A 21681-nucleotide genomic window follows, 5' to 3' on the forward strand; every position below is an offset into this window, starting at 1 on the left:
ATACAGGGCATAAGTAAAATGTCCTATGCATACTGCCTTAAGGCCGTATCCCTGCATTCTGTCCTCTACAGGCTGTTGACGGGAGATCTATGCCTGGCATACATGGCATTTTCAGACCACACTCTGATGGACCTCTTGCATATCCACAAAACAAACAGTACCAGAATTATCTGTTCTAAAGACTTGAACCTTGCACGTGATATAAATAGGACTTGCTGGAGAGGCAGGTATGTTTCTCAGAGACTACCCCATCTCTGGAACAGGCTTCCCATCTATGTGAAGCAGAGTTCCTCCTTAACCCAATTCAAGTACAACTTGGACAACTGGATGGGGAACAGGAAATTTATCCCTGGCTTGGCACGTATGTCTCTAACAGCACAGGTAACCTGTAAAGGGTTCATCTCCCAAGCCCCTGGTTAAACTTATCAAGGATACCAGAACTTGTCAGAAATTTGGGATGCATGGCTAGGCTTAAAAAGGCCCTTGTGGTCGTTACCCCAGTAAACACCTATGAACCTACAAATAGCAGGGACAAAAGGAAAAATGGGAGTTCTTCCTCTTTTGGCTTTTCCTGGTTAGGGGTCGCCACAGTGGAATTCCAGTCTGCAAATGATTGGTCGTTACCCCAGTAAACACCTATGAACCTACAAATAGCAGGGACAAAAGGAAAAATGGGAGTTCTTCCTCTTTTGGCTTTTCCTGGTTAGGGGTCGCCACAGTGGAATTCCAGTCTGCAAATGATTGGCAGTAGATTTTTACAGTGCCGAGGTGCCAGCCTGACACCCAACCTTCAACGAAGACACACCCATTCACGCATGTCTTTCGAACGCCGCTCGACCACGGGGAGGGCATGCAGACTCCACACAGAAGGCGCTCCAGCCGAGAATCGAACGGGAGAACCTCTTGCTGTGAGGCAACAACGCTACCGCTGCAACACTGCGGAGGGTTTCAACAGTGATAGATAAGGAAAAAAAGACAATAATGGTATATTTATGGTAGTAAGGGGTTACTGGCAAGGGAGGAGGATTATGCCTGCATGTATTTATATTCCACCAAAAACTGCTATTATGGAGCATAAGAAGATTTTGGGAGAAATAATCAGCTTTCAGCAGGTAATCTCACATACAGGTGGGGAATGGAACTTGATTTGCAATAGTGAGGATGTATCAGAGGGACCTACAAGGGAAAATATAACAAAAGAGGGTAGATTTCCGAAGAAATAAATATTTGGTATGGAAGATGTGAATTCAGTAGTAGGAACTTGGGCAAGTTTTATATATTACTCCTCAAGGTAGAATGACTAGTCATGACAAGATTGAAATTCAATTTCACAGGAACATTTACTTTTAATGGAATGCTTCGGCATGCATCCAATAACTATTTCAGATAATGCTCCAATAAAAAAACTTGGATAAAAATGCAGGGTAATGAAGTAAAAAATGAGACACTGGCACTTTCCCCATCTACCAGTTAAAAAGAGAGGAGCTTACGGAATCGATAGTGGAAATTATTCAAGTGTAATCAGGGAAGAAAGAAATATCTTCAGATGTTATAGCTAGTGATTGGGATAAAATAAAAATGGAGTTTAAAAACAGAGGAGAAATAAAAGAGAAAACAGATACGGTTAAATAGTAATAGGAATTATTTAGAAGGGCTGATAAAGGGTAAATTGCTGCAGAATAAGAGGAATCTCACAGAACAAGAAAAGGAGCAAATGAGTGTTAAAGCAGTAGCGTAGCTAAGACAGGGCAAGAGTAGCAACTACCCCAGGGACAAAGTGTTGGGGGGTACACAACCAGTTGATCCCCATCTCTCTTTAAAGCAATACTGGCTTTTAAAAGCCAGTAACACATTTGCTGCCAAACCTGAGCTTTATAATGCTCTGTGTGTGGTCTAAACTGTGGCAAGCAGTTTACTATAGCTTTTTTTTTGTAACTAAAACCGAACACTGTAGTACTCTGTACAGGCAAGGTATAAAATGTAGGAACTGTTTTCTACAGTTTAAAATACTTTTTTTTTAAATAAAATATATTGAAGGAAGAATGGAGGCAGGGCACAGAAATAGGACCTAAATGACTGGGGGGGTCATGCATCTGGCTACCTGGCTGGTGTGCCAGTATAAGAAACTTTTTTTTTTTGCTCTTCTGCAGGGGCCGTGGACCCAACTGTGATAAGCCAATCACTGCAATTCACTACAATGAAGTAATCGGTTTATTACAGTAAAGTGTTTTTTTTTTTGCTCTTCATTTGAGCTGAGGGGGTGGGGCACTGGTTCATGGTAATGGCACAAGGCAGTGGTTGGGCCACCTATACTTCTGTGCTAAAGGGAAAATAATGAGCTTGGAGAGATTGCTGTTAAGCTTCTATTTTTTTTTTTTTTTACAAACTTTTAAGGAAACAAAAAATAAGGAGCCAGCAGAACATAACCCAATAAAGAATAAACTTTTATTGGTAATAAACCATAATCCAAAAAAAACAGCAAAGAATGGTGCACAGACCGGTTTCCTCAGACACCGAGGAAGGCTGTGTATAGTTAACCAGCCGAAACTGGTCTGTGCACCATTCTTTGCTGTTTTTTTGGATTATGGTTTATTACCAATAAAAGTTTATTCTTTATTGGGTTATGTTCTGCTGGCTCCTTCTTTTTTGTTTCCTTGGATTACCTACTGAGCCGTGCAGTTGCTTCCATGCATGCTTCATATCTGATACAAACTTTTAACCCAACAACTTAGGCAGCAGAGAGTAGAAAGGGTTGTTGCCAAACTTATAAAGTCTGTTAACAAGAAAAATAACCAGAGATCTCGTAACGGTTTTAGATATATTTCAGAAATTTTATAAAAATGTGTATAAAGCAGAGAAATGTGGAAATCAAGAAAGAACACAAATGGAAATATTTTTACTACTCAATTATGTCAAGATTAAAAATAGATGACTCTCAACAACTAACAACTAAGATAGGAGGGGATGAGATATAAATGGTGATATATAATCAATCTTCAGGAAAGTGTCCAGGAACAGATAACATTCATGTTGAAGTTAGAAGTGAGAAAAGTGATACAAGAACCAACATTTTGGTATAAAGCTGTGTTAACTGTATTATGTATTACCTAAAAAGCTAAAGATCCATCAGACCCAGCTTCATACAAACCTATTTCAATTTTAAAACGTGGTTACAAAGTGTTTATATCTATCCTATCAAAAGAATGGCAAAGGTGCTGCCAAAATTGAAAGACTTGGATCAATGTGGTTTTGTGGAGGGAAATTGGACATTGATTTTGGATGACACAAATGCACGTAATATGTTTGGCATGCAACCGGAGATTACTTTTAGAAGGGGAGTTAATTTGAAAACTCTTTTAGAGGCTGGAAAACCTAGATTGAGCACACAAATATGGGGCATGAAGAAATGTGGTTCATGCCGACAGTGTAAATATATTATGGAGAGTACCACTGTTAAAATTAATAATGTTGAATACAAAATAAGAGGTAAATACAATTGCCAAACTAAAGCAGTGGTTTATGTGGCAAGCTGTTTGGCTTGCCAGGCTTTCTATATTGGAAAAACCGAGCGTAAATTGAAACAACGAACCTACGAGCATATTTATGCCATTTCTAAAAAGGAATTAACTAATTCCTTGGCTTGCCACATACTGGAATGCCCAGACCATCAATTTGGATTTACAGTTCTCAAACAAATTAATGATGACCCAAATAGGGAACCTTGGCAAATTCTTCTTGAAAAAGAAGAACTTTTCTGGCAAATAAAAACAGCTGCCTGTTTTTATCCAGGGCTCAATGAGCATATTTCTATCACTTGTGTTTTAAAGCATTTGGCTATGAAAAGATAAAATTTTATGATGTTTTTGTGAATTAAATTAACATTATAAAAGACTAAGGATTTTATGTTTATAATAGACATTAATAGAGCTAGTTAATGGATTATTTTATGAAAAATAGCTTTTAATTGTTTTTGGTATAAATAGTCAACTATAACAACAACGATTAGATGATTTGATTTGTTTATACCTATAGGAATAATATATTGATAGGAATTAACAATGGTACGTGTCAGTGTTTAGGTTAGGTAGAGTGTACGCTAGTTCCATTATTTATTTTTATAGCTGTTGCCGAACTGTATAAGTTAAATAAGTATGTTCTTTTAAATATATTTTTTAATACATCTTATATAAAAAATATTCAGTCTGTTTTATTGTATATATAAAGTTTGACTTGTCACTTTAATTTTGACTTTTTAGAACTTGGTTAAGTTAATTGAATTATTAATCTTTTGATTAAATTAACACATCACATGACTTTTGAAAAAGTTTTTAAATGATGTTAGTCTTGTTCTAATTGTTTTAGTTTCTGAGGAAGGAAGGATATTTATCTTTCCGAAAGCGCTTAAATAAATAGGTCTTTTGTGGCAGTTATTGGCTCCGTGCTTCAACTTTTTGTGTTTTAAAAGTTTGTGGAGGGAAGGCAAACATTTGATAACATTAATAGAACAATGATGATCTAGAGGGAAGTAGAATGTAAGAAAATACCACTGTTATTGGTGGGTCTTGATGCAGAGAAACCATTCAACAGGATAAGCTGGGATTGTATGAGTATGGCAATGGAAGCATTTACAGTCCCTGATACAATAATAAGGTTAATTATAAAGATATATGAAGGATCAGAGGAAAGAATTAAAGTGGAAGGGTTCCTCTCTTCTAAGTTGTTTTCAAACACAGGAACCAGGCAGGGGTGCCCTGTTTCTACTTTGTTATTTGTTTTATATTTAGAGCTACTGGCAAAGAAAATAAGGGACACACAAAATGCAAGAATATAAATTGGTATGGTAATCAAGAAAAATTGGCTTAATTTACAGATGCTATTATTTTATACCTGACAAATCCCGAAAAAGACATCTCAGTGTTGTGGAACATTCTAGGACAGTTTCAAGTCTTTTGGGGATATAAAATTAATGAAGATATAGCCATAAATTATGCAACCTCAAACATTGGTTCAGCAATACTATATTTATGGGGAAACAATAAGTTGAAATATTTAGGAATATGGATTAAAAAGGCTTCCGTTATGGCAGCTAAGCATATGTGGGAAGAGACTAAAAATATAATGCAAACACTGAGAAATTGGAAGCTTTTTTATGGATGTGGCTATGGATAGTAAGATACAAGCGGGGAAGATATTTTTAGCCCCTCTACTTTTATATATGGGTCAGGCAGCAGTGCTAACTACTACATCACTATACAATTTGTAACAAACTAGTTACTGAATAATTTTCTCTTACAAAAAATGCAAATGCTGCTAGATTGGAAAAAACTTTGAAAATGGATAATGTTTGTAATATAATAAAAGATTTGATGTAACCATCGCAGCAGAATAATGGACAACAGTTGTTTCTTGTAACAACCAATTAATAAACATTTGAAGGAATTTATCTGAACGGAAAGGGATGACGATGAAGGGGGGATTCAAAAAAATTGAGAGAGCGAGAGTAGGATTTTGGATGCAGATCCGTAAGGAGGATAACAACCATACATAATATTATACTCATAAAGTAGCAGAAAGTATGTAAAGAAGTAAGCTAACATGAAAATGCAGAAAGGAGATTTTGCTAATATGGATGACTGCAAGTAGGTGTACAGAAAATAAGCAAGAGGGGGCTAGAATTTACTGGAGAAACCTTGCAAAGGAACCAAGGTATTCACAGCAAATAATTAGAGAAAGAAAGGTAATATAGTGGTATGAGGCCAAGAAGACATTTGTTCTGCAAGCTAGAGGCTGCCTTCCTTACCAGTGATTGAAATCAAAGTATAGGCAAAGAGAAAGGGCTAGGGGAATTCTTAAATGAAAGACCTATTCTGATGGGGTACAGAAACTGCTGTTAAAAAGAGTTAATTAGCAGGGCATATACAATATTACACGATAAATATAAGCATCAATCAGGGAAGGTTAGAAGACATTGGGAAGAGAGACTGGAAAAGCAATTTACGAGAACAATGGGAGGACATATATATGGCAAACAAGTATGCAACAAAGTCCAGAAAGTTAAGGATTTTTGTTTGTGTTTGCATAGATATTTCTATACCTCAAGCAGACTTCAAAGATTTTTTCCTCAGGTAGCTAGCAAATGTTTTTCCCTACAGAGTACTAGGTCAGAAATATTGGGCAAGCAAATGGCTGTTACTATGAGCATGATTTTTTTTTAGCTGGGATAAAGGATCTGAATTGTTCATAGGTTCATACTAGGCTATCTGCCCTAGGGCATTTATAAGCCTAGCCAGAGTGTGTGTGGCTTTCACCACCCCTTAGGATGAGAATACTATACCCATTAGTTTGCTGTGCTTCTGTCCAGCAGTGACACAGAGATGATTCCTGGGGTAAACCTACGATCTCCCATCCACTCGTCAAGATTTCTCTTGAACAAAGTCAGTGAGGGGCTCTGCCTCACATGGACTGGGATTCTGTTCCATAGTGTAGGGAGTCTCTGGGTGATGAATCTGTCCCTCCAGCACATCCTATTTATATCCGTGTTGAGGTTTAAGTCTCTTGCTCTCGTGGCTCTGGTGGAGTTGGATTTTTTGAGGTGGAGCATGTCCATTAATTCCGGGTTGGACATGGCCTTGTATGTCAGGCACAGATCATCTCTGAGCAGACGGTATGCGACTGAATAGAGCTGGAGTTTCTTCAGTCGGGCATCGTATGACATATGTTTGAGCCCCTTTATCCTTTTGGTGAGGAACTTTTGGGGTCTTTCCAACTGCTGCAGGTGTCGGGTAAGGTACATTCCGAATGGGGCGTTGTACTCAATCATTGGTCTGATAAGTGAAGAGTACAGGGGTACAATGACCTCTCCTGATCTAGATGTGAATCCCTTCATGATCAGGTGGGCAATGTAGAAGGTCTTCCTAACCACTTTGGCAATGTGAGTGTCAAAAGAGAGGTTACTGTCAACTTGGGTCCCCAGGTCCCTGATAACTTCTTCCGTGTTTAATGGATTACCACCTATGTGGTAATTAGGGGTTACCTTGTTTTTCCCAAAGGGTATGACTATACATTTTTGGCATTTAGCTTAAGGCCATGGCTCTGGCACCAGTTATCCATTTCTATGAGACCTCTCTGGAGGATGTCTGTGTCTGATGGAGTGTCAATTATGGTGCCCAGTTTGCAGTCATCTGCAAGTTTTGTCAGCCACAATCCCCCTATGTTTGCCTGCACTCCAGAAAAATAAATGCCGAACAAGAGGGGCCCAGGACTGAGCCCTGTGGGACACCGCTCGTGACCGGCTTAGAGTCTGACATGGCACCAGCAACTCTAACCCTGTGTGTTCTGTCCTTGAGCCAGTTTGCAACCCATCTTGTGACATATGGGTTTACATCTAAGCTGGTGAGCTTTTCTATGATGCCCGAGTGGGGTATTGTGTTGAACGCTTTTGCTAGGTCAAGGTAGGCTGTGTGAACTGCCTTACCCTCATCAATGGCCTTAGTGACTGTTTCTAAAAAGTCGACCAAGTTCAAGAGGCAGGATCTGCCCTTGACAAAGCCAAATTGGGTAGGATCCAGTGTCTGTAGGTCCTCAATGTCTTTATTTATGAGTTCCATTATGATCCTCTCCATAGCTTTGCAGACAAGGCTCGTCAAGCTTATGGGGCGGTAATTTCCAGGGTCCGTAGAAGCACCACCTTTGTGGAGTGGGACCACAGTTGCCGTACGCCATTCTTTGGGTACATATTCTGTAGTAAGGCTAAGATTAAACAGCAGCCTTATGTATGGGTTTAGTTCCTCATTGAGTTTGTGTAGCACACAGCTGGGGACACCGTCCGGTCCCATTGATGCTTTGTTTTTTGCTTTAGAGAGAGCAGCTCTCACCTGGGCATCTGAGATGATTGGGAGGCTAGACTCTGGTGGGATAGATATTTCTCCTTTTGGGGGGATGGAGGGGAGAAATTTGCACTGAACCTGTCTGCCAGTATGTTGGCAATGTCTGTGGGTTCAGTGATTTTTTTTTATCATTTTGGACTAATTCTGAGCATATCTGGGAGTTGCCACCCAGGTTTCTAACATAGCTAAAGAAGGCCTTATGATTGTCTTTTGTGTCATTAGCGATTTTTCTCTCAAAGTTGGCCTTGGATGATTTTATGAGTGATCATAGTTTTTTGCTAGTATTGATCAGAGATGCCTTCCCTTTTAGGGATTTTGTTCTGTCATGTAGTAGCTTTCTCCTCTTGTTGTAGAGTTTGTTTATGGCTGGGGTCCACCAGACCGAGCGCCTGCCTTTGGTGGAAAGGGTCTTGATTTTATTTGGGATTGCTTGATCCATACATTCCTGGAGGTGCTCGTAGAAGGCATTTGTAAGGGTTTCAGCAGCGTGGGTTGTGGTTTCCACTGGCTCGGGGGCCTTGAAGGATACCACTCCAGTCTTAAGAAGTGTGAAGTTTGCTTTTGAGAAGTTCTTCACTGTGGTCTTTTTTGCTGGGGGTGGGGGCGGGATGTGGATCTCTAATGAGATTAATTTATGGTCTGATCTCACCAATGAGGGATATACTTCCGGTGTGGAGCATTTTGTCCCCATGTTTGTGATGATCAGGTCTAGTATATTTTCTCCTCTTGTGGGAATGGTGACTAGTTGTTCCATAGCATTTGAGTTTATGAACTCCTGGAACCTTTGGGCTAGGGTGTTGGGGCTTGAGTAATGTTCCCAGTATATGTTTGGGTAGTTGAAGTCACCCAATATGATAGTGTTTGGAGAGACATTCATACTCTCCAGTGTCTTCATGAAGGCTGTGTGGGTTTCCTGAGTTTGAGAAGGTGGTCTGTAGCATGCTACAAACTGTAGGGCAGTTTTACCTATGGTTAATTGCACCTGGATGGTCTCCGATGCTTTGTGCATTGCCACTAACCTGGAGGTGTGGGTATCCTTTATGAATATGGATACTCCCCCTCCTTTTGTGGTTCGGTCCGGATTTTGGGGCCGGAACGCATGATATGAGGTATAACCTGATAGTGCTGGGGTGCTCTCAGGAGCCTTGAACCAGGTTTCAGTCACAGCACAGACATCGATGTTCTCCATACTGAGGAGGGCTTCGAGGGCGTGCATCTTGAGGTTTAGACTTCTGGCATTGAGCAGTATTGCCCTTAGTTTTTCTCCATTTTTGTTTTCTAGGGCGGTAGGTTTATCATTTGAGCCTTGCCTAGAGTAAGGTAATTAAGTTTAATTCTGTTGGCTACCTAAAAAGTAATTACTAGAAAAATAAATCAAAGTCTAAGCCAACTGTATTTGAGCATTTGATATTATAAAAGAAAATGAAATAAATGGAAGCTGGGTCCTTAGAAATGGGAAGGAGCAAATTACACAGAAATAAATGGAAGCTATGGGAACAGTGCAAGCAGAATAATGTTCAAGAGAGGAGGAGAAAGGTTTAAGGGAAGGAAGGAATGTAATGTTGGTCTGATGGCAGTTACAAAGAATGGAAAGATATGTGATGTATAATTATGTAAAAGGAGGAAATGTTAATGTGGTTTTTCTTTTCCTGTTAACGTATGCTGACCTAGGTCTTGAGTGATAATTTAATTAAGGTATTTATCCGACACCAGTCAAAGTTACCAAAACATTCTCCTCTGTGGTGCTCCTCAAGATACTCTTCCATATCCTGCATCTCTGCAGATCAAAATAAAATTAAAAAAGCAATAAAAGGCATTGCTCACATCAGGGAGTGAGTTTTATTCTTGCATTAAAGCAAAAATTAACATTATCCATATTTTTAATAGGAAATGTGACAATATAACCCCTCTCAATGTTCTGCTGTGGGGAAATTTTATTTTATTTTATTTTACATTTGTTTACCGGGAAAGTCCAACTGGACACAGGTCCTTTTATTTATTTTATTTATTTATTCGCAGTTTGTTTGCCAGGATAATCCAATTGGGCCACAAGGTGCCCGTTTACAAAGGAGGCCCGGGGAGAAAAGTTCCAGATAAAGTTACATAGTTACACAGGTGGAAACCATACAGTTATACAGCATAGACATCTAGTAGTACATAATAGGTGGGATAAGATAGCATATAGCAAAACACAATGAGGAACATTGACATACAGTTTTATATGTAGGTAGCACCAATATAATGCATACCTTACAAGTTTTGTATGGTACTAAATAAATAAAGTTAACAATTTTTTCTTACATCCATTTAGATGATGGCGTTATAAAAAAACACACTAAGAAGAGTATTTGCTCTATGGGATACTTCGAGATTAGGTTTAGAGGAGGAATTGGTAGTTCAGTAGTGTTTATCCTGCGCTGTCACATCAGCATAACCAGGAATTCATATAGTGTGCTTTGAGTACCTTTTTGAATAGAGTGTTGGAGCACATGGAGGTTATGTGGTCAGGTAAGGAGTTCCAAGCTTTAGAAATAGAATAGCTGAAGAGAGATTTCCCCTGCCTCACTGATATGTTTGGTGACATCTAGGCGGGTTTGGGTGCTAGATCGTAAAGTGTTAGTAGTGGAATAAGGTATAATTAGGTTCTGTAGTGCTGGAGTTTTAGTTGGTTGTTAGTATATTTTATGTGTCAATGATAATTGGTTGAATTTCAGTAGCTGTGGTACTCAAAGCCACTCCAGTTGCTTGAGAGCTAAGCAGTGATGGGTCCTATATGGGGTCTCAGTTGCAAATCTAGCAATTTTGTTGTAACAGGATTCTAGTTTGTTTAAGTCAGATTTGCGGATGTTAGTAAGTATTGGGGATGCATAGAGGAGGGTAAGACAGCAGATGTCTCCTGGCTATGATGACTTTGGTTTGTTTAGTGAGAAATTGTTTGTTGTGATAGAGGAGACTGAGTCTTTTGTGAACCTTCTTGATAGTTTGGGCTATATAAATGTCAAATTTAAGGTAGCAATCTATTTCTACACCTAGGAGTTTTTTGTTTTTGAATATAATGGTGAATGTGTCATATAGGGGAGGGGCTCTACAAGTGCTGAAAAGATGTTTTGTTTTATTTGGATTTAGGATTAGCTGGGAGTTAGTGAACCAGGTCTCAGCTAGTGAGAAGGACTGTTGGGTCTGGAAAGTACAGTTGTGTACACTTACCATAAATGCAGATGTTCGAGTGTAGTCACTGTTACAGTCATCACCTGTAGTTTATCACTGCTGTGGTAGCCCTCGGCAGGCCCGAATACCAGTGTCAGTGTTTTCTTGCGTCAGTTGCTGTCGCCTGGAGACTGACGTTAGGTTGGCAGTGCTATAAAGCAAGGCAGCTGATGCCATTACGTCAGTTTTTCTTGCCCTAACCAACCAAAAGCCCCAGGAGAAAAGGCACAGCAGACATGGTTATGAACAACCACCCCATGAAGCTTACGTCTCCTAAAAGAAAGAAGATATAAGGGGGAAGGAGGGAGGGAAACCAGGACTTCAACAGTGAATACACCCGAACATCTACATTTATGGTAAGTGTACACAACTGTTGCAATCATCACCTGTGAGAAGATTCCCAAAGCTGAAGAGAGGGGTGGCAGGATAGTGCAGAGACCAAGGCAGGGGTAAGGAGGCCCTGCAGAACTGTAGATGCAAACCCCGCCCTAACCTTGGAAATAATAGGAAGGTGATAATGCTTTGTAAAGGTATGGACAGAGGTCCAGGTGGCAGCTTTCAATATGTCCCTGGTGGGGACTCCTCTGAGGAATGCTGTGGAAGTGGAGGCTGCCCTAGTGGAATGGGTGCAAACCGACTTAGGGAGAGGTTTCCCATGAAATCTGCAATAGCAATGGATACAGTGTGATATCCATTTAGAGATAGTCTGCTTGGAGATAGGCTTCTCCTATGCCCATAGGGCAAAACTGACAAGAAGTTGGTCTGTTTTACTGAGCCAGGGTGTTGTTGATTCCTGGGAGGTATTGACCTATAAGGTGTAATCCCATGGAGGAGGAAGTCAGTCAGAGGTTCATGGCTAGCCTGCACAGGGGATAAGATTGTGTCCCTCCCTGTTTTTTGATGTACTACATTACTGTGGTGTTGTCTGTTTTGACAAGGAGAACCCCCTGGCCTGAGATGAGGCTGGAAGGATGTCAGGGCCTTCTCTACTGCAATCATTTCCTTCTGGTTGATGCGCAAGGGAAGGTGTTGGGCATCACAAAGGCCCTGGGTGCACCTGCCCCTAGGTGGGTGCCCCAAGCGACTTCTGAAGCGTCGGTGGTGAGGGTCTGGCCTGTTGGACGGTGGATGAAGGGAAGACACTGGTTCTTGGCACATGCCTCTGCCCATGAGAGCAACTCTGCCCTTATACAGGGGATCAGAGGGAGGGAGGTCACCAGAGGTTGAGAAAGCTGGCACCACAAGTTCCTTAGGTACCACTGAAGTTTCCTCATGTGCAGTCTGGCCAGAGGAATCAAAAGGGAGCAAGAAGCCATGTATCCCAAGGCTTGCAAGAACTTCCTTGCTGTGAGCTGACTTTGGGACGCCAGTTGAGTAAAGTAGAGAGACAGAAATTTCTGTTTCTCTGGGGTTAGGAAGACCATTTGGGATGCTGTATCCAGTAGAGCTCCCAGAAAGACGATACTCCTGGAGGGAATCTGCTTTGACTTCCTCTCATTGATGGTGAATCCCAAGGAAGTGAGAAGGGTTTTTACGAAGAGTAAGTCCTGCAGGAGCTTTTCTTTGCTCTCTGCCTGGATGAAGCAGTCGTCCAAATAGGGATAAATCTGAATGTTTTTCTGTCTACAGAATGCTATGGCCGGGGCCAGGCATTTGGTGAAAACCCTGAGAACAGTAGATAAGGCCAAAGGGATGAGCAGAGAACTGAAAGTGCTGTGAGCTTGCTCCGAAACGCAGGAATTTTCTGCAGGACTCCCTTATGGGGATATGGAGGTATGCATCTTTTAGGTCCAGGGTCACTAACCAGGCATTTTTGTCAGCATAAGCAGCAGCTGCTGCAAAGTTAGCATTTTGAATTTGGGGACCACCAGGGAGGAGTTCAGAATGGATAGATCCAGGATGGGGTGACAAGTGCCCTCCTTTCTGGGAACAAGGAACAGCCTGGAATAAAAGCCTTTGCCTGCTTGATCTGTGGGAACAGGTTCTACTGCCCCCTGGGATATGAGGGTCTGCACTTGTTTTAATCCCTCTGCCCACTGATTTGGAGGTAAGTCTGGGTACCATTTGGGGACTGGGAGTTCGTAGAAATTGAATTTGTATCCCTGAAAAATTATCTTTAAAACCCATTGGTCCTTGGTTACAGACAGCCAATTTTCTTTGCAGAGGGACAGACTTCCTCCGAGCTTTTGGGTGAAGGGAGAGCAAGGGGGGAAGGAAGTCACTGAGAGTTTTTGCCATAGAGAGATGGCTTAGAACTCCCTGGCTAAGAGGCGGATGTGGTCCACTGTTTGGTTCTCTGTTGTCCCTGCTGTAGGGACCTGGGTGGCTTGTCTCTGAGGGGCTTAGCTTGCCACTGTTTGCTGGGGCAGGGAAGGACCAGTGCTTAGAGGTGAAAGTTCCTGCTGAATCTAGGTGGTTGAACTTGAAAGAAATCTTTTACTGTTTGCATACATTTTGCTTTGTCTTCCATTTTCTTAAGCACCTGTTCTGCTTTTTCCCCAAATAAACTGGTCTTTGTCCAAAGGTGCAACAATTAACTTAGACTTGACATGATCAGGTAGACGTTGGTCCTTCAACCATGAATGTCTCCGAATGACAGATCTAGACACTGCTACCCTGCTAAAGGCTTCTAGTGCATCATATCCACAGTGGAAAGTATGCCTAGTCACTTGACAAGAGGAGTACAATAAATCTGCTAGCTCCTTAGAATTGGCGTAGTCAGGAAAAGTAGAAATATTTTGCTTTAATAGTTTCAAAGTGTACTGTTGATATTTTAACATATGGAACTGACAGCTGAGAGCTCTGATGGCTAAGGTTGCAGAGGTGTATACCTTTTTTTCCCAATTGTCCAGAGCTCTGGCCTCCGACCTTGCCCTGGCTCCTTTGGGGCCCTGTGTAATGACCTCAGCGTCTGCAGCAGGATGTCTGTACAAGGATTTGTGGGTGTCTGGTACCCTGTAATACCCGTCAGGCTTACTGGGAGCAGGAGGAAGGGCATCTGGGGCTAAACTGGATTCAAGGAAAACATCATCCACCACATCCAAAACCGGGGGGATGGCAAGAGGTCTGTGCTGAGGAAGGTCTAGAAATTCTCTAAGCCTTTTCTTGGATTGAGAGAAGTCCTAAGATTCCCATTGGAAATGATCTCTGAGGGTATGGAGGGTTTCCCCAAAGGAGAAGTCTTCTGGTGGGGAGACAGAAAGGATGGATTCCTCTGCATCTGAATCCTCATAAGCAGTAAGAAGTTGCTCATCCTCTTCCAAGTCAGAATAATATGATTCGTCAGAATCCTGTTCTGTCAATAATTCTGGAGAAGGAAGTCTTTTTCTTTTAGAAGAAGAGACCTGACTGCCCCTGATAAGGGAAATAAGATATTCCACCATCTTAAGCATCTGGTCCTAGGGTGGAGTGATGTGAGGAAGATGGTGGCTAGAGGAAGACTTCTTAAGGGTGGCCTGTCTTCTAGGCCTAAGAGAAGTCATCGGTCTGAGATTAGCAGTAGTCAGGTGAGAAGAAGTTGGTTAGACTGGAATCGGTAGTGCAAAAGACATCCTTGGAAGCTGGCACCTGCCTAGCGGCTCTGGACCCAACTGAGGCAGCAAAGACAGCCAAAGGCTCTTAAGATGAAGAAGATTTCTGCAGCATACCGGACTCCGAAAGGGTCTCTGTAGAGGCCTGCATGGCAATCGCATCTGGCATCAGGGGCTGCGAAAGCACCTCACTGAATTCCAGAGTACTGACAGCCTGCTTAGCGGAGGAGTCATCAGAAGGCTTGGTCTTGTGAGGTCTGTCTCTATCCTTACCCTTACATTTTTTCAGAGGTTCTGCTGATGGTTAGCTAACTGATGCCATATGAGAAGACGGAGGATGAAAATAGCTATCAACAAAAAGAGCTCTCCGACGAATAGTTCTCCCATTAAAGAGGGCACAGAACTGACAGCGGGCTATGTCGTGGACTGGGTCTAAACAAGTAACACAGTAAGAATGGGAGTCTCAGTGTGGGATTTGCTTTCCACAGGAGAGACAATTGTTAACTTTTTTGGACATCGGTTTTTGCAAGAAAAAGAGATCCCCAATAGGGTACTTGGCTTTAGACATTTTCAGCTGTGATCCGAACTCTGGTAATGACCAACCAGCACACTTGCGAACTGCTTCTGCTATGGGCTCCACGGCAACTAAGACTGATGTAATGACGTCAACTGCCTTGATTTATAGTACCGATGACCTGACGTCAGTGTCCAGGTGACAGCACCTGACGCAGAAAAACATTAACTCTGGTATTCGGGCCGGCCGAGGGTTACCACAGCAGGGATAACCCACAGGTGATGACTGCAACAGTGAAACACAAAGAACATCTGTAGTTCATCTAATTCATGGGCTGTGCATATGAGTGTGGTGTCATCAGAATATTGTACTACTGAGGCTTTGGGTGTTAAGGATGAGAGCTGATTGGTAAATAAAGAAAACAGTAGTTGGCCAAGAATGGAGCCCTGAGGGACACCCAAGGTTACTGGCAAGAGAGAGGACAGTTGGTCCTCCCATTTCACTGCCTTTTAATGTCCTGATAGGTAGCTTTTGAACCAAGATATAGAGGGGCAGCTGATATTTAGGGTGGTTAGTGTATTAAGGAGTCTATTATGGTTGACTACGTTGAAAGCTTTAGACAGGTCTAAAAAAATGGCAGAGACTAATTGTCCCTTGTTTCTGTGATGGTTAACTGTGTTGGAGAAGGACAACAGAGATGTCATGGTGCTGTTGAAGGGTCTAAAGCCGTGCTGATTTTTAGATAGCAGGTTGATTTTTAGGAGGAAGTCCATGACTTGGGTGTGAACAATTCTTTCCAGAATCTATGACAAGGGTGATAAAATAGCAACTGGTCGGTAGTTATTGAGTTCAAAGGAATTGCCTCCCTTGTGCAGTGGACTTGTGTGGGAGATCTTCTATATATTAGGTACTTTACACTCTGCAATAGATCTGTTAATTAGAATGGCAACGGGATAGGCTATGGCATCTGCGGCTAGTTGCTGGTAGATTATCTTCACAGCTGAAATGTATTCAAATAAATAAATAAAAATGTGTAAATGGCTGTTACAAGAAATTAGTTTTTTTCATTCTGCTGAGATGATTACAGCAAATCTTTTCTTTTATTACACAAATTATCCAGGATCAATATTTTTTGTCAATCTAGTGACATATGCATTTATTTGTAAGAGCAAATTAGCCAATAAATGGTTTGTTACTGATGATAATTTGATGTAGTAGTTAGCACTGCTGCCTTAACAGCTCCCAATTCTCTGATATGGCTCCCAGCTGGGGTGCATTCTGAGCACAGCCTGCATGTTCTCCCTCTACCCATATGGGTTCTTCCTGTGTGTTCCAGTTTCCTCCCACATCCAAAAGACGTGCAGTTAGGTAAACTGGAGAACCTTCAACTGTTCACAAGTATTCAAGTGTGTATATAAACATGTATCCTGCAATGGATTGACATCCCACACACTGTTTTCCAGGATTTTGCTGGAAAGAAAGGAAGGCTTATCTTCAAGTTTGTGTAGAATGTTTACCACTCCAGACCCTGTTGAATGGGCTTGACACCAGAAAACATATAGTAACTCTGCAGCCAATGACATTTAAAATCTAAATCCTAAATATGGCAAATAGTACCATGAGCAGTGTGGAAGCCATAAGGCCAAAAATGCACGGATATTTGGGTCTAGAGCTTCCACTATATTATTTCCCAGAATGTTAAGGACATGACATTCTAGGGCCTCTCCAAGGCAGGAAAACATGCCAATTAAGGCACTCCAATCCTTTAAGATGGAATAAGGGAGGATTCTTTCGGTTTATGGCTGCCTCACAGACTTCCAAGGACATAACCAGGGAGTCCTTCAACATGGCAACCAGAAGTCATTCATCCAGGTAGTGGATGACTGAGTTCTTCTTCAGCAAGACCCAATGGGCCCTCTTCATCAAGATGACAAACCAGTCAATGAAAATGCTGTTTTCAAGGACCTTTGTGAATATGCAGTGTGCAAAAAAAAAAAAAAAAAAAAAAAAAAAAAAAAAAAAGAGCAAAAGAGGCTTAACTCCACAGAAAGTCCTTATATAGAATGAGACATGAAAGCTGTGATTGTTGAAGTCACTGAGGTCTAAGATGGGAGATAAGCCCTCAGTGCTGTTTGCTCAAAAAAAAAAAAGTCTGGGACTCTCCTAATACCTCTGTGAAGATGACCTGAGGTCTTAGCAGATGTGATTGAGCATGACAATGGTGTTCGACAGGTTATCTGAGAAGACCCTCCAAGTTAAACTAAGATAACTGGCGCCACAGGAGGGAAGCATGTAACATCTGATGGCCTTCCTAAGCCTTTTTGGGGGGGGGGGCACTCTTCTATTTCAGACTGGCTAGTCTAGCAAAAGAAGAGGGAGCTCTGAGGGGTTCATGAATGTCCTCCAATGGCAGGCTGCTTCTTTTCAGAAAGTCAATCATCAGGTTTTCAGAGGGTTGATCAAAAAGAATTCCATTTCCACCTACAGAACAGGACTTCCAGGATGGATTGGCTGAGCTCCTCTTTCAGAGGATAGAGTCCAGGAAAGCCATTCCTTACAAGCAGATGCTTAAGTCTGCTGCCCTAGCAATAGAATACATACTATGGAAACTCACTGCTGAAGCTACAAGCATAATCCTGACCACCTCCTCCTTCAAACTAGACTCAGGGTGGGATGACTGTTTCTTCCAGTACCCGATTTATTATGGGACTTTAAGCCCCAAATGTGACTCTTAGCTGTCATATCAAATAGTGCCTTAGACTTCCTTTCTGATACCAAGTTGACAAAATATTGTGGTCACTGCATTCTGAATCTGACTGAAGGGATCACAGAAGTCTATAAAGGATGCATGGTCAGGATGTCATTTCAAACAGCAAAGGCTCTGCAAATGACAACCATCTTTCTGGAAGTCACTTGAGCAGACTGCAGGTAGTTCAAACGCTGCACATATGACATTCTCAATAACAACTATCATAGAAAGTTGACCTAAGGCACCACTTATCTGCTTGCCCAGATACTCATTTTTACATTTTTTTTCTGCAGGGTACTAACAGCTGTCAAAGGCCAGTCCATTATGCATACTATGACCCTAATGCTTCTCCAAAGGAGAGAGAGAGCCATCCAGTGGGGAACTTTGTGAGGGGTCTCACTGTTTTTATCTGCTTCTGAGAAAACAGCCTCTGGGTCCCCTGACTCCTCAAAGGAAACAGAGGGAAAGGGAGATGCTCAGCCTGCCACACATCCAGAAAGGATATGCAAGGGTTATATGTGTCAGGTTAAACATAGGTTCATAGGTAGGTACTAGGCTATCGGCCCTGGGGCCTATACAAGCCCAGCCAAAAAGGTACCCTGGCTTTTGCCACCCAAGAAAATTATTTTCCTGTGCCACTGTCAAGCAGAGCCACAGAGGTGATCCCCGGGGTGAATTTCCTATTTCCCATCCAATCATCAAGATTTTTCTTGAAGAGTGCTAATGAGGAGCTTTGTTTGACATAGATCGGCAGTTTATTCCAGAGTATGGGAAGTCTCTGGGACAGGAATCTATCCCTCCGGCATGTTCTGTTTATTGTGGTGACAAAGTATAGGTCCCTAGAGCATGTAGCTCGGAGGGATTGGGATTTCTTTAAGTGGAGCATGACCAACAGCTCTGGGTTTGACATGCTTTGCATGTTAGGCAGAGATCACCTCTGAGTAGGCGATATGCGATGGAGTAAAGCTGGAGTTTTTTGAGACGGTCTGCACAGGGCATCTGTTTGAAGTTGGTAATCCTCTTTGTGAGGTATTTTTGCGGCCTTTCCAGTTGTTGTAGATGTCTTGTGAGGTACATACCAAAAGGGGTGTTGTACTCTATAATGGGTCTAATGAGTGATGAGTAGAGGGGAACAATGACCTCTTTTTTTCTGGATGAGAAACCTTTTGTGATGAGGTGTGCCATGTAGAAGGATTTCCTGACTACTGTGGCAATGTGATTATCAAAGGACAGACTACTGTCCACCTGTGTCCCAAGGTCTCTTTACTACCGCCTATGTTGTAGTTCATGGGTACAGAGTTTTTACCAAAGGGGATGACAATGCACTTTTTAGCACTAAGCTTGAGGCCATGGCTTTGACACCAGGCATCTGTCTCAGTGAGGCCCTTTTGTAGGATGTCCACATCGTTAGGAGTTTCAATTATGGCTCCTAGTTTGCAGTCATCTGCGAACTTTGTTAGCCAAAGACCTTCTGTGTTAGCCTGTACTTCAGAGAAGTAGATACCAAACAGGAGAGGACCCAGGACTGAACCCTGTGGTACTCCACTTGTCACTGGTCTGAAGTCGGATTTGGAGTCTGCTACTTTCACAGTGTGGGTTCTGTCATTTTCTGACATATGGATTTATACGTAGTTTAGTTTAGTGAGTTTATCTATAATTCCAGAGTGGGGGATGGTGTCGAAAGCCTTGGCAAGATCTAGATAGGCTGTGTGAACCACCTTACCCTTGTCTACGGCTTTGGTGACTGCTTCAAAGAAGTCTGTCAGGTTTAGGAGACATGATCTGCCTTTTACAAACCCGAACTGGGTGGGATCCAGAGTTTGGAGATTACCAATGTCTTTGTTTATAAGTTCCATGATGTTCCATAGCCTTACAGACCAGGCTCGTCAGGCTAATGGGGCAGTAGTTCCTGGGGTCCGTGGTGGTTCCCCCCTTGTGGAGTGGGATAACCGTTGCTGTGCGCCATTCAGCAGGCACAAAGCCTGAGGTGAGGCTATGACTGAACATGGTACTTAGGTGGGGTGCCAGTTCGTTCTGTAGTTCATGTAGAATGCAGTCTGGAATATTGTCTGGTCCCATGGATGCTGTGTTCTTGGCTTTGGAGAGTGTGGTTTTTACCTGTGCAGCCGTTATTACAGGAACTTTGCATTCTTCTGGTATAGAGATGGGCTCTTTAGGGGGTGAGAGGGGGGTAAAGTTAGCACTGAACCTATCTGCCAGGATGTTGGCAATATCAGTTGGGTCTGTATATTTAGTGACATTATGCTATAACTCAGAGCAAATCTGAGTGTTGCCATTGAGATTCTTGACATAGCTATAGAATGCTTTGTGGTTGTCTTTAGAATCAGTGGCGATTTTGTTTTTCTAACTAGCTTTGGAGGATTTTATCAGGGATCGCAGCTTCTTATGGAGGCTGACCAGGGAGCTCCTCCTCCACTCGTGGGATTTTACTCTCTTTTGCAAGAGTTTCTTTCTTCTGTTGTACAGTTTGTTTATGGCAGGGGACCACCAGATTGGCTTCCTTTTCTTGGAGGATAGCGTCTTGGCTCTGTTTGTGATCAATGAACTCATGTAAGTGCTTATAAAGTGCAATTGTGTAGGATTCAGTAGTCGTAACTGTATTGTCCATCTGCATGGGTGTCATGAAGTTCACCACTTCTGTCTTAAGAAGCATGAAGTTGGCTTTGGAGAAATTTTTTACCATGGTTTCCTTAATGGGGGATGGAGGCAGGATGTGGATATCTAGGGTAATTAGCTTATGGTCGGATCGGACCAATGAGGCGTTGACTTCAGGTGTGGAACACCGGTCACTCATATTGGTAATGACTAGATCTAGATTATTGTTGCCCCTGGTGGGGGTGTGGATAAGTTGATCCAGGGCATTGGAATTTATGAATTTCAGAAAGCGTTGACATGATAGAAAAGTGATGGGTGTCAGACAGAGAGTCAGAGTTGCAGGACATTTCAGTCAACATTAGTACATGGATCCGAAGTAGTAAGAGGCCATGTTTTCTAGGGATACACTCCCACACTCATGATGAATGAGGACAGGTATCACTAAATCTCAAACACTTAGCTAAGCCCGCGGACTGAACTAAATATCATGGCACAGGAAAACCCAGTGAGCTCACCACAACCTGGCCATTAAGTCTCAATAAATGGAAAGGAACTTCTTGGAAGAAAGAATTCTCAGTCAAGTGCTATCAGTCATTTATGGCCTAATGACTGAAGTAGATGTTTCCTAGGATTCAGCTCTTCACAGGCATGCTCAAGCAGATTAGAGGGATGAGTACTGCCTCTACAATGGCATGCTCTACCCTCAGTGTGAGAGAAGAGTGGGCGCCTCTCTTGGACCGCTTGTTATTAGGTGCTGTGCAAGGTGGCTATGAACTTGAGCTCCCACTGGTCAAGAATAAGGAGCTGACACCCAGATACTAGAAGAACACCTTATAAATGGACCTGCTGTAAAAACAGCAATACTGTATTTGTTTTGATGTTGCTCTGATAAAAGCCTGGGGATATGCATAAGCACACTCTCACCAAAGCAATCTTTGGCCACTTTCAACGGCTCCAATCTCTGGATAGAAAAACATGCATGGAGTTACTCATTCCCATGTCTGCAGGTGGTTGTGTCAAATCATTTGCACTTATAACAACACTTCACACTGCAATCCTCTTACAAGCTCCATAACCTGTGCTGATCCAGGATCTGGCATATTATCTGAAAGCCACACAAGGACTTTATGAGCTCCTATGCTTCAGGCACTAAACATAGGAGCATCCCCTCTACTAATG

General features: G+C 42.2%; 1 protein-coding gene across 1 annotated transcript in view; it reads right to left on the minus strand.

The window, feature by feature from the left end:
• VPS45 (vacuolar protein sorting 45 homolog) overlaps positions 1–21681 on the minus strand; it is a 1242679-nt gene that overhangs the window by 821250 nt on the left and 399748 nt on the right. Inside the window, exon 9 of the mRNA XM_044075179.1 lies at positions 17801–17814. Within this exon, the coding sequence (XP_043931114.1) occupies positions 17801–17814 (14 nt within the window). The remainder of the gene's footprint in view (positions 1–17800; positions 17815–21681) is intronic.

Source organism: Protopterus annectens, chromosome 6.part0 (assembly GCF_019279795.1).
Source record: "Protopterus annectens isolate FY-2018-M chromosome 6.part0, PAN1.0, whole genome shotgun sequence".
NCBI lineage: Eukaryota > Metazoa > Chordata > Ceratodontiformes > Protopteridae > Protopterus > Protopterus annectens.